This window comes from Thermobia domestica, chromosome 17, assembly GCF_964235325.1.
Source record: "Thermobia domestica chromosome 17, izTheDome1.hap1.1, whole genome shotgun sequence".
NCBI classification, from domain to species: domain Eukaryota; kingdom Metazoa; phylum Arthropoda; class Insecta; order Zygentoma; family Lepismatidae; genus Thermobia; species Thermobia domestica.
Genome location: NC_137470.1, coordinates 12,581,735 through 12,595,743, shown reverse-complemented (window position 1 = coordinate 12,595,743; position 14,009 = coordinate 12,581,735). Strand labels below are relative to the sequence as shown.

The window sequence follows — 14,009 nt, the reverse complement described above, 5'->3', positions numbered from 1 at the left end:
ATGCTGTATAGGAAAACCATTTTTATGCTTATTGATGTGGTAGAAAACAATGGTTTTCGCTGTGGACTGAAGCCCTTCTTGCATGTAACTTATAGAGGAAATCCTGTATGCATGTAATTTTAATTAGCTATTATTTTTATTACTTTTTTAAACACAAAACTGTGTTAAGACGTCTTTTGGCAGGTTCCAGACGTTGCAGGTCTACCAACCGAATGGGACGAAATCAATAGCTATTGCCACTAACATAAAAAAAAAACAAATATAATTCTCCTGCAGAAGGGGCTTCAGTCACTGACTCATCCTCATGCTGCCTAGAATAACCGAAGTTGACATCTCTTTATAAAACGTTAGACCAATGAAACGGAAGCTCTTTATGCACACAAACATAAGTCTACCCAATCGGAACAAAAATTTTATGTTAACTCAATTTCACCATTTTGGCGACCGAAGTCCTTTTTGCATGAATTAATTCAACTATTTGCAAGATACCGGAAACCGTACTTGGATCGGTTACGCTGTCTGGAGATTATTGGCAAAAAAAAAAAAAGAAAATATTTATATGGAAGATATGATTATGGTATGCCTTTGTACCTATTGGATATTGCACTTGTAATTCAACGTTATGGATTTACTTTCACGGAATAATTCTTGACTGGTGTACCCAAACGTGTTTACCACATAATTATGGCGTCTTGTTTAGCAAACCGATATGACAGAATTACCATCTGTCCAAAGAACTCATGAGATATTTTATTAAACATTATAGCTAATACAGGTTAACTATTCTTTAATCAAAAGATATTAGAGATATTACATTGCTTTTATATCGTATTTGTTTTGTGTACAGTCAGCGACAAAAGTTGTTTCCGTTTGGTAAAATTTATTTTGGGAATAACGGTGGTATAGCTGCAACATACAGAAACTTACATTATTTTTAATTAACTGATAACTGTACTCAAATTGTCCTTCCATTCTGAAGTTATTTACGAAACTAATTTCATAAAACAGAAAGAACTTATGTTGCCTACTATATAATCTTACAAAAAAATAATCCCCTTTTAAGGGTTAAACTCTCGCAGCAACAAGTAGGAAGTCTTAATGTTTCGGTTTAAAATAAATATTTCAATTAATCAAAGATTTCCGTTCAAAAGACGCAATTTAGTCTACGGAGAATAAGGCAGGTTACCCCAAGAGAGTTAAGGAGGGACTTTTAGGGCAATTGTACAGCGGGGAACACTTCTAAATGGTACAGCCATATGGAGATTTACGGCTAAGGTGTACCATTTAGAAGTGTCCCCCGCTGTACAAGGGAATGTACAACATTTGACATTAACATTCTTAAAGGAAGAAACCGACAGATTAAGGGATAGATTCAAATAATAAGGAACGTTTGTTGCTCAACCCTCGTGACCTATGTGAAAAAATGGGGTCAAAGTTCGAGGATGCGGTGCTCATGTTGATGTTTTAGGCTATGAAACGTAAATATCAAGTTAAAATTACGTGGTGTATACTGTAAAGCAAATACGCAGGAATTCTTTATCTGCGCTACTCGGTAGAGATTCAAACATTTAAATAATATTACGTTTTTTTTATTCTTAATAATTAACGCAAATAGACACAGCACCTGCAGCCATCAACTGTCAATGTACGTTTTGTACATCGATACCACCACGTGCACAGGATGTAATTCGTTACCTCATTGGTCAGTCTTGAGCCAAAAAATCACTAGAAACATCGAAAGTGTTAAATAAATTTTAATGCCAATCACATGCCATTTAAAAGGTTTTTTTCTTTTTAAATACATATTTCTGAGAAAAAAATATATTGTTTATAACGTGCTTCAAATTATGACAAATTGAAACATTCTTTCAATTTCTATTTATTAAGATTTTAAAAATTGACTGGCTGCTCCGAAACAACTTTAAAATGCATATATTTTACAGTTTAATGTTTCATTTATAAAAATATTGTATCCTTTGCATGAAACAGAAGATAGAAGTCAACTTGGATCTAAGAGCAAAAGTGCTATACTCAAGCACAAAAAATCGGTATGAAAAATAATTTTATTTCTGATTTGTAGTAGTACTAAATTTTTTTGATGTGTAACAGAAGTTTAAGTATACTTACACAATAGCAGACTGTTGACAAAATGTAAGTTACTTCAAAGAAACACATATTGTGAATTTAACAATTTTTTTAAAGAAATTCCCAAAGCAATATGGCTGGCAGAGCTTTTGGTGTCGGTTATCAGTTACGCCATTACCTCTCCACCAATCAGAGTCTCGCTCTTCTCCCACAGTAAGATGTGCAGAGTATACGCATTTTTATATTCAATTTATCTCAAAAGCACCACACTTATTCATGAAATATTTTACATCTATTTCTACTACTGAGCTACGTTTCATTCACTTAGTTTCGTTCTCAAGATAGTCATGATCAATTCAACTCTCTAATATATAATACACATAAAATTTGAAGAAACATTGTTTCTTTCAAAAATACACTAAGCAGTTATTCAAACTTAATGGTTTAATTGATTACATGGGACTCAAAAAGAATAGTGGCGTGCATGTTGAAGAACCAATTGAATTAAATGCATCAATGAAATTTTTCGAACTTAATTTTAAGCACATTCTGTAATCGTTTGCATCAATGCAACACAAAATTTGCGATAACCGCCATAGCAATTATAAGGCTTTCTTGCATTTTATGTGTTGCGTTGCTGTACGCAGAATTTTGCAAAGAGCGGTACGAAATGACTCCCCAACATCAGCAACAAAGTCGGCTCTTGAGGGAAATGACGTCGGTAATTATTAACATTTTATCGATACAATCCATAACAAGTTCGCAGAGGTTTGACGGCGCTTCATTTACGATTCTGAAAACTAAAGCTCAATTAAAACATACCAACCACTATTTTTTTCATTGTTACGCATACTTAGTAAATAATAATAATAATAATAATAATAATAATAATAATAATAATAATAATAATAATAATAATAATAATAATAATAATAATAATAATAATAATAATAATAATATACAAGGTTAGTAGTAGCTCATACCGTTAAATCAGTATAGGCTACGTGGGTGGAGAGACGTGATGTGAGCGTCTCACAGCTGACGCTAACGGAACATCAACAGTTCTCCCGGGTTGTTGCTTGTGAGAAAGCGCGAACCAAATTGGCGGGAAATAGCAAAGACATTTAATAACTTACCCGCTATGTACTTCAGAAAAAACGGAACACCAAAAACTAAGCGGCGTGACAAACATCTCGGCATTTGAAGGCGGCGCTCCAAGTTCCCTTTAAATGCTGCTAGCAAATGAGAGGCCAGCGGTATTGCCACGTTTAATTAGTACACATCCACGTCTATCTTCTGCCACCTGATCGCGCTGCAGATTGTCTGCTTAGTCATAGCCACACCCCTTAGCACTCGGCAACGTCGCGTCAGAGCTTGCGTTTTATTAGTTTAGCTGAAATACCAAGATGATTGTCACAGGCTTTAACTACATTGGGACGATTAACGAAACCGGATGAGATTGCGACTAGCATGTCGTGGAGTTCTACTTGCTCTTCAAACATAACATTTTGAGATATAACTACGCAACTACGAAGACCAGCCAAAATCAATGGTATGAACATGACCCTATAAATCGAAGTTAAAATACAATAATAGGAACTTTTTTCTTTTCTAAATTTATCGTCTCTGAATATATTCAAACTTATAAAAATCCAGTCTTGGCAATAATTTAGGTCAGCGTTTCTCAAAGTGTGGGTCGCGACCCATTGGTGGGTCGCAGGCCGTTTCTTTTGTCTGTTGCGAGAAGTTTTTCCTTTTAATTGTAAAAATAATATTTTGATGTAGAAACATATGTTATAAAGCATGTACTATTCAGAAAATGAAAATTGAAAGCGTTTGTTAATGAGGTGAAAAAAGTAAGTCATTACTCAGAGCCCTGCCCTGTTGTACAATCAGTAGAGATGTTGGGTTAGGATGGAAAGAGAATGGGTGAGTGAAAATCTGTCACAGGGAAGGACATAGTGTGAGCTCTATGTTACCTTTATATGGAAAAATTAGAAAAAAGATTTACAAAATTTAATTGGTTTGAAATACCACCATTACGTAGAATGACAATGTGTATTTGAATAAAAGTAGGTGGGCCGCAAAGTACTTTTTTTTAATATTTAATGTGGGTCGCAGTAACAACGAGTTTGAGAACCACTGATTTAGGTTTTAACGAGAGCATTTGTGAAAAGTCTAATTTTCAAAATCCAATAGTTTTTTTTTCGCCGTGCCCCTATCTTTACAACAACCAAACTGCTAATGAAAATTGAAAATGATAAGAAACTTTGAGTTCTCAGCGTCTGGGAACATTGTTTGTTTTAAGGAAAAACCGAATTTCGGACTAGAAAAAGCAGAAGCAAGAATTTTAGGAATGATGCAAAAAATAGATCAAAAGATTGCGATCTTGGCCAAAAATTCTAGGAATGATCAAAAATCCATCAAAGATTACGATCTTGGCCAAAAATTCTAGGAATGATCAAAAATCCATCAAAAGATTACGATCTTGGCCAAAAATTCTAGGAATGATCAAAAATCCATCAAAAGATTACGATCTTGGCCAAAAATTCTAGGAATGATCAAAAATCCATCAAACGATTACGATCTTGGCCAAAAATTCTAGGAATGATCAAAAATCCATCAAAAGATTACGATCTTGGCCAAAAATTCTAGGAATGATCAAAAATCCATCAAAAGATTACGATCTTGGCCAAAAATTCTAGGAATGATCAAAAATCCATCAAAAGATTACGATCTTGGCCAAAAATTCTAGGAATGATCAAAAATCCATCAAAAGATTACGATCTTGGCCACTAATTAGTCTTTGGATCAGGGGCCCACAAAATTTTTCAACTTCTCCTAAATCGAGTTTTAGGTTGTTTTTTTTTTCGGAATAAGCACATCATACTAAGTAATAGATAGGGTTAGGGTACACTGTATGTAGTTCTCCAGTTATAAGGAGTACAAGAAAAATTTTGATTGAATGAAATATATTGGATTTTTTTGGATCAGGAAGCCACGACATTTTTGAACGGCCTGTAAACCCTTTTTTTTTTCTGAACAAGAATATCATACTGCGTTGAGTGATAATTTTAGTTTGGCTACACTATATGTAGTTCTCCAGATATAAGGCCTACAAGAAAATTTTTGCCTGAAATATATTGGATCTTTTGATCCAATAATTACAATGAAAAACTTTCTGCTGAAAACACATCGCGCAATGCAAAGTTAGAAGATAAACCTTAGTTCTTAGTAGGTAGTGATAAGAATGAGCTTTTAGATTTCCAATATATTTCGTGTACAAGTACAGTAAATCTTAAATCTTATTAGTGTTTCTGTCTGTCTGTTCAATGACAGATATTAGACCAATAACGGTAACAGAGCCAGCGGCGGATACAGGACCGACTTCTGGGGGCGCGGTGGGTTGTCATACTGCTACTTTTAAGGGCTCCAAACTTTGGAATGGGTTATATATATATATATATATATATATATATATATATATATATATATATATATATATATATATATATATATATATATATATATATATATAATAAGAAAATCTCCTATTCTGGGGGGAGGGCAATCGCCCCGATCGCCCTCCCCTGGATCCGCCCTGCAGAGAGCAAGTAATGCTCTTTTTACTTCAGAGCCCAACGAAGGGCGGCGCAACGCTCTAACAATGTTCGTCGCTAGGCTAAACGTAGTTCAGCAAGTCGCTAACAGATGGCGTCGGAGGCCCAAAAAGAGATGTCACCAAGTGGTTTGTTTGTTCCTTTAGGGTCCAACGAAGATACTCCCACCTCCACCATTTTATCCCTATTGCAACTGGAAGCTCCCTTATCATAACTATATAAAACTACATGAACTGACATAAAACGAACAAGTGCTTCTGGTTGACGTGGAAAGTTAAAATTTGGCGTGATTGTAGCATTTCCGAGCTAACCTACAGAAGAATTGCCAAAAGTGAATATTTTTAATTTTTAAGGGGTCAAAGGGCGGATGAGGAAATTCCAAAATGTTACTTAAACTGGCCTTTTTTGCGACCTATAATCTCATGTTTTAGACACTTGGAATTGGAATAAAAACTTGAAATTCGGTATGCTTGTACACTTTCATTAGTGTTAACTAAGTAAATAACCAAAAATAAAAATTTTCAACTTTAGAGTTGATTTATGGGCAATAGAAAAATCTTGCCCATGCTATTTATACGGAACACCGTTTGCACCCTAAAATTATTGGGCACTTCCTGTACGGCTACAATGATTAAATTTAGCATAATCGTGGCTCTTCGGGACTAACCTACAAGAAAATTGCAAAAAGAGAATATTTTTATTTTTTAGGGATCATAAAGGGGGATTAAAAATTTTTCCATGTTATTTAAATGGATCTCTTTTTTGACTTATAATCTCATCTTATAGGTACTTGGAATTAGAATAAAAACTTGAAATTCGGTATGCTTATACTTTTTTCTTCCCGCTACCTAAGTATTAAATCATCTAAAACTACAATTTCTTACTGTAGAGTGGTTTTATGAGGAACTGAAAAATCTTATTCACGTGGGACATCTTTTACACCCCAAAATGTATAGGCACATCCGGCAGGATCAGAACAATGAAATTTGGCAGGATTATAACCTTCCAGAACAAACCCACAGAAAAATTGCCAAAAGTGAATATTATTAGATTTAAAGGGGTCTAAAGGGGGAATGAAGAAATTTCCATGTAATTTAAGTGGGTTTTCTTGGGATAAAAATTCTTATCTTTTAGATAGTTGAAATAGGAAAACAAATTTCAAATTCCATAGAGTTGTTTGATAAGAGGTGCGAGGCTGTAGGCCGAGCAAACGCGGGGATCTTTGGGCGGAGCCCTAGGTAGACAAAGGCTAGTCCTCTGCTAAAACGAGACATTGAATAAATCCAAATACTGGTGTCGGCCTGTAAATTAATTTGCTTGGCGGCGAGATTCTGTGGTGGGCTACATCTAATACTGTGAGGATTTATCTTAGAAAATTGTCCTCACAGTATCAATTGCACTGGAAACAGACTCCGTCCGTCACTCGGAGCCCACGTTAATAGCAAGTAATGTACTTTTTAACCTTAGTGTTCCATAAGGACATAAAACACAGAAACACAACTCAACGGAAGTGGAATTAGATTAGTGAGAATGAAATGTCCACTTTGACGTTTGAAGAAACACTCACCTCAGGAACACAACACATGAGTGGACTAGGATCTAGCGCCTATGATCACAAACTCTGTACACGAGCAGCAAACAGGCTGGAATGTTAAGAGTCAGGAAATTGTATATTGTTGAACAGGTATGTATGAAAGTACACAGTAGAAAATACTCAGTTGCGTGTGACTTTCCTTACAAATTTCAACTGAGACATTCTGCACAGTAAACTAAAAAGGGTTTAACAATGCATCTAACCCAGAAATGACGAATAAATACATCATTTGCCGTTGATTTGCTAAAGTTTGTTTCCGTAACACAATATTGCAAAATAATCCCCGTAGACAGAGACCAAAATGTTCGGATGAGGTCCTCACCAACATTATGGTAGCAGACCCTCGGAAAGATATTCGTAGAATTGAAAAGGAGCTAGGCATGCATCATATCTCTCTTGTTGGGCGACCCAGCGCAATCTGTAAGACGAAAAAGCTGAACTTTTGGTTCCACATGAGTTGATACTGGCCAAGTAGCGCCATCTGTGAAGTTCTCTCAGTGTAAGGAATAAGCTTGAAAGTTTCCTGCATCGGCTGTCACTTTTGATTAAAAATGAATCTGTTATGAGAACCGTAAAAGGTCAAGATTCTTTCCAACACCCAGGGCGGTTTCTTAAACAACTTTTCTACTCACAGAAGGTGTTACTTGTATCGAAGTCAGAGGGTAGCTCAGTGGTAGAGCGTTCATCTCAGGTGCATGGGGTCCTTGGTTCGATCCCAATCAAGTGTGTTTTGTGTTGGAAAAATACCGTGTGTGGGTTTTCTCAGGGTTCTCCCCTTTCCTCCTACTTAATTCATTTCACCATTTTCTTCATTTCTCGTTTAGCCTATCCGGCATAACTGTAGGACGTAGATCTTAAAATGGTATGTTAGACTATGCTGGAAGTGATCAACTATGTCTTTCTCAACCGAAGTTAAATCATCTGTGCAGTCCGATACTAATGCAGGAAATTGTTACAGGAAGTTCTCAATCCAGAACCTGAAAATAACCTTCGTTGCGAAAACATTCAGTTCAAGTGACAACACGATGGAGCACCGCCTCACTATGCTGTTATTCTGAGGGTTCCTTGGATCAAACATTTCGAGGAATGGATTGATCGCCGTGGTAAGCAGACTGGTTACCTCATTCATATGACCTAACATTATGCGACTTCTTCATGTGGGTTATTGTCGAAGATGAGATGATTTGTGGGTAACCGCAGGATTAGGATGCCTTGAAACAAGTAATCGGACAACCATTCTGAAGACTGAATGATAGTTCTCGATCAATACTTGCAAATCGTTGCTGAAAAGATGTACCATTGAACATGGTGGGAGACAGTTTGAACTGTTGTATTGAACATGGTGGGAGACAGTTTGAACTGTTGCATTGAACATGGCGGGAGACAATTTGAACTGTTGTATTGAACATGGTGGGAGACAGTTTGAACTGTTGCATTGAACATGGTGGGAGACAGTTTGAACTGTTGCATTGAACATGGTGGGAGACAATTTGAACTGTTGTATTGAACATGGTGGGAGACAGTTTGAACTGTTGCATTCAACATGGTGGGAGACAGTTTGAACTGTTGCATTAAACATGGTGGGAGACAGTTTGAACTGTTGTATTGAACGTGGTGGGATACAGTTTGAACTGTTGCATTGAACATGGTGGGAGACAGTTTGAACTGTTGCATTTAGCATGGTGGGAGACAGTTTGAACTGTACTTGTAAATACAATAAATATTGTCAAATCACGTAGTTCATTTTAATTTATTTCTTCACATATTGGTGAAACTGACTTTTGTTCACCCTATATATACATGTACATATATACCTATATCACAATTGTCGAAAAACGTACATGAATATCTCGTTTTTAGAAGAAGGTATTTCCATTATTCGGAGAGTAAGTAAAATATTTTATTGATGGACATTCTGTAAACACAAAAAACTACTGATCGAGGGCGTTAAAGGTATTAAAGGATTCATAATTTCAAATATATTCAGAAATATATAAATATAGTTAAAATACGCAATAACCTCCAATTTATCCATTTTTATATGCATATATATATATAGTTAAAAATCCGTGCCCCACTTCTCAGTTTTAAAATTAATGTAACTTATGTAACCCAGGAAACAAATATGGGTGGTTCCGTGCCACACTTATCAGTTTTGAAACGAATTTAACATATGCAACCCACACAACAATTAAGTATGGGTGATTGCCTTCCGTACCCTATTCCTCAGTTTTAAAATTACCGTGACTTATGCAACCCACACAACAATTAATATTTGTATTCCAATCCGTGCCTTACTTTTCACTTTTGAAATTAATGTAACTTATGCAACCCATACACAATAAAATGGGTTGTTGCCTTCCGTGAACTACTTATCGGTTTTGAAGTTAACGGAACTTATGCAACCCATTCAACAAAGAAGTATGGGTGGTTATATTCCGTGCCCTACTTCTCAGTTTTAAAATTAACGTGACTTATGCAACCCACACAATCATTAAGTTTTGGTTGTTGCCTTCCGTGAACTACTTCTCAGTTTTGAAGTTAACGGAACTTATGCAACCCACTCAACAATTAGGTATGAGTGGTTGTCTTGATTGTCCTACTCCCCAGTTTTGAAATTAACGAGACTTATGCAATCCACACAACAATCAAGTATGGGTGGTTGCCTTCCTTCTCCTACTCCTCAGTTTTGAAATTAATGTAACTTATGCAACCCACTTAACAATTAAGTGTGGTTGGTTGCCCATAAGCATTGCTTTGTTTTGGTTAAATTTCAGCACGTAGCTTATATGAGACGTGTTTCCTTTTATTTATTTGTTAAAGTTTAGTGTCCTTTTGAGCGCTGATACTATAAGAGACGTGAACGTATCTTTTTTAAGGTAGAATCCGAGCTACTGTAAATCTTTAATGCTAGCCCACAGGAAATCAAAACCGGCATCCAGCCTAGCTCGTTTGTCACTATTATCCGTTCAACAAGAGATGGCTTCTGACAGTTGGATAGAGCACGCGGAGTATTGGTGGCACTGTTGCCATGTTGCTCTTTAACAGACACAGTAGCTCTGGCGACGAATTAGGACGCTTAACAAGTCATAGTTTCATAATCGTAAAAAATATAAGAGTGCATAGTTTCCAAAATATCAACAATAATAGTACTTGGAATATTGATCTGTCAGAGGCCAACTCTTGTTGCACGGATAGTAGACCAGGGGGAAAGGCAGTTATGAGACGTTGATTTACAGTTTAACGACGGATCTGAATTAATGGAGCCCACCCGGAATCGAATCCAAATCCTTCACACCGAAAGGTAAGAAGGCGTTTAGTAATGAATGAGCTAAGACTACAGAAACTCAAGTGCACTTGTAATTAATTGTATGTCTATGACAAGCATTTGTTTCTGTGGCACAATATTCTTAAGTTTATTATTTTCCATTGATGTTCATTATTCAAATGTTTCACTGTATCATTTTCAATGAAAAATTATGTGTTTGTTTTGAGTACTCTAAATTATTTTGATAGACATATTTTTATTCAAATACAGACATATTTAAATGCAAATAATACATTTTCTCTCGTTTCAACTTTTTTTATTTTGTAAACAAAAACTCTCATTGAAAAATGAAAACAAACAAAAGTACATATTTCACTTTTTTGAAATAAAAACGCAATTTATACTAAAAAAAATATGGCAATACAAACTCGCAAATTTCAATTAATGCAGTAAATATTTTCGATCTCTTATGAATATGAACTAACAAATAAAATAAAATTGTATGGAAAAGTCTTATGTTAACACGTTCCGTGAGACAAACTGTTCGGGTTTTCTTTCTTTTTTTTACGTCATTTAGGGTCATCAGTGGACCTAAATAGTTTATTCTTGTTTAGTTGATCTAGGTAACCACACATCCATTCTCGCTTTTCTTCGAAGCAACTTTTTCAAAAGTTTACATTGCTCGGGGGTAACAGCCATTGTGTGCATTTTTTTTCAGGTGAGATAGTTATGATGAGTGCTATCTTTATAGAATTATGGACGAGAAACTTCCTTACACATAAGCATTTGTTTTTCCAAGACATTTTGAGATATTATAATCAAATTTGTGTGTTGATAGTAGAAGATTGTGTACGAAATATGTAAATGGATGTATATGTGTGTGTATTTTCCACCATAACTCTGGAATGCCTTGTGCTATTTTAATCAAACTTGCAGTGAGCGACGCGCCACCTTCCCTGATAACCAAACCTGATATTGGCATCACACACTAATTTTCCTATTTCATTTTTTCTTCAAATGGTAAAGCTTGATTTCAAAATTTCAGTACATAATTTAATCTTTAGTACAAGATAAAACACCAAACTTAGTATTTGATTGCTACATAATCTGAGAGTAACATGCTTGACATATTTTTATAGTCTTATCATAATAACTGCATATCAAAATGTTTTTGGAAAAGTATCTGGATATGCATATGTATAGAATGAATCAACAGTCTGTTTCTTTAGAATAGAATATTCAATTATGACAAACACTCAAGCTGTTGTGTCGTGTATTATACTCGGACATTTTACACATCTATTAAATGTATATAAGTTAAATGAAGACACAAAAAGCTGGAACTACAATTTAACTTTGCATGCTCTTTTAGCTGCAAGGCTTTTATAATATCTTCAAAGGATAGCATTGAAGCTAACTTATGTTCTATGGGTATGATCCTAAGGTTGGTGAGTCGTTGTTGTCCTGTTAAGTTTCTGAAGTAATTTTTCATGATCTTTAAGGCAAGGGGAGAAGTTTGCTAAGTCTTTCCTTGACTTATGGTGAGAATAAATACTTGCCCATTTTTCGCTCCCCCAATCCGGCGCCCGGGGCACAAGCCCCGTTTTCCCCCTTAGTTACCTTACTGCTTGCAGTTCGGAAAAAATATTGATGCGGTAAAACCCCTAGGATATCTAGGGGAGGGGAAGGGGCGTGACATATCCGTCTGAGGGCAGTATTATGTGAAAATAAAAAGGACCTAATGATAATGGAAATGAATTATGATTATATACTCTTCAAGACAGTGTACAACGCACACATACAAAACCGATTAGTTTCATACAACACACTTTGAAACCTGTAAAAACTTTGTTTAAACAAGCAAGTTCTCTTTTTATGCAAAAATGTTAATATATACTCCCAATACACGTGATCCCTGGTTAAATTCCTGATGCATGACATAGATTTGGGAAGAAGTTTTCAACACCTTAAGCCACATTACGTTGGAATTTAATTTGTATGCATTGTGTGAATTAATGATGATTCCAAGGGGGTAAGTCGGGGAATAAATTCTGTCCCTCTCCAAAATCTACGAAATTTTCCTCGACGCGTATTTCCGACCATGCTCAACGTGTGTTGTCAATATTTTCGAAGTACTGTTTTCACCCCTCCCTCTAAAAGATGATGATGTAATCTCTGAATTCGAACTACTGCTGACAAGGACATTTGTGTGCAGTTGCTGATCCAGGGGGCTATCGGGGCGATCGCCCCCCCCCAAAAGAGAAAACTTTCTTATTTTATATATATGAATAAAATCCATCCCAGAATTTGGAGCTCTTAAAAGTAGCTCTAAGTAGCGGTATTACAACCCACCGCCCCCCCAGAAATCCTTCCTGGATCCGTTACTGTGTGTGTGTAGAGTCGCGCAGACGTAGTGGCCCGTCACGTGTTTGGTGAGCTGCATAGCAGATTCTCAAGAAAAATTCACTACAGTATCTGATTTTGATTTCTTGTTTATTCTTCCTTTACAAAGTCGACAGTTTTGTAAGCACAATGAAAGTGAATGCAAAGAAATCTTTCAGTTTAACATCCCACGATTATTCCCGTTAGTCTAGGACTATGGATATGCTAAGTGAATGATGGGGTGCAAGAATTGGTGGAATGATATTGTGGGAGGAGACGTGAGTGCCCCGAAAAAAACTGTGGATACGACGTTGTCAACCACAAACTTACTTGTCCGTGGATCGAACCAGGGACCCCACGCACTAGAGGTAAGCGCTCTACCACTGAGCCACGTCCCACGATTATTTCTTGCTAGTTAAAGAAGACGGATAATTAAAGAAAGTGAATGTTATGAAAAATAGTAGAATGAGTAAGTGGGAGAAAACCTAGATAGCCTTAGTTCAAACCAAGGACCCTTCGCACCAGTGGTAATCGCTCCACAACTGTGCCATTGTTTGAGAATTTCATTTGACTCTTAAACCACCGTCTTAACTTTATGAAGACCACACAAGTGAGCGTTATTAGATTATAATGTTAGTTCGTCTCTCGCAAACTCTTCAAGTCTATAGCTTTTGTACGAAAGCTAATTGTTGAAATTTCTTCGTGCAATAAACAGCTAGACCGACTATATCGATCGAGTTCGTTAATGGAGTCATTATGCAAATTGTTCAAGGTTACGGTGCCTTTTACTGTGGTTATCCATATTTCGTACATGAAAATGAAATGAAATCTTTGAGTTTTACGTCCCCGCGGTTATGCTGGTTAGGCTAAAGGAGACGGTGATTATGAGTAATGAATGAAATGGTGGAATGAAGGAAGTGGGAGGAAACTTGAGAACCCCGAGAAAATCCACCCACACGGTGTTTGTCCACCACAAAGTTCACTTGGCGGGGGCTGGGATCGAACCCGGGACCCCAAGCACCAGATGTGAACGCTCTACCACTGAGCCACCGCAGCCATA

General features: G+C 36.3%; 1 protein-coding gene across 2 annotated transcripts in view; it reads right to left on the bottom strand.

Annotated features, from left to right (window-relative positions):
* LOC145673897 (uncharacterized) overlaps window positions 1-14,009 on the bottom strand; it is a 65,013-nt gene that overhangs the window by 38,899 nt on the left and 12,105 nt on the right. Inside the window, exon 1 of one of the 2 annotated variants that reach the window (XM_081743702.1) lies at window positions 2,128-2,257. The exons of the other annotated variant lie outside the window; for it this stretch is intronic. Within the exon in view, the coding sequence (XP_081599828.1) occupies window positions 2,128-2,175 (48 nt within the window). The 5' untranslated portion in view covers window positions 2,176-2,257. Of the gene's footprint in view, window positions 1-2,127; window positions 2,258-14,009 lie in introns of those variants that run through there. 2 annotated transcript variants of the gene reach the window in all.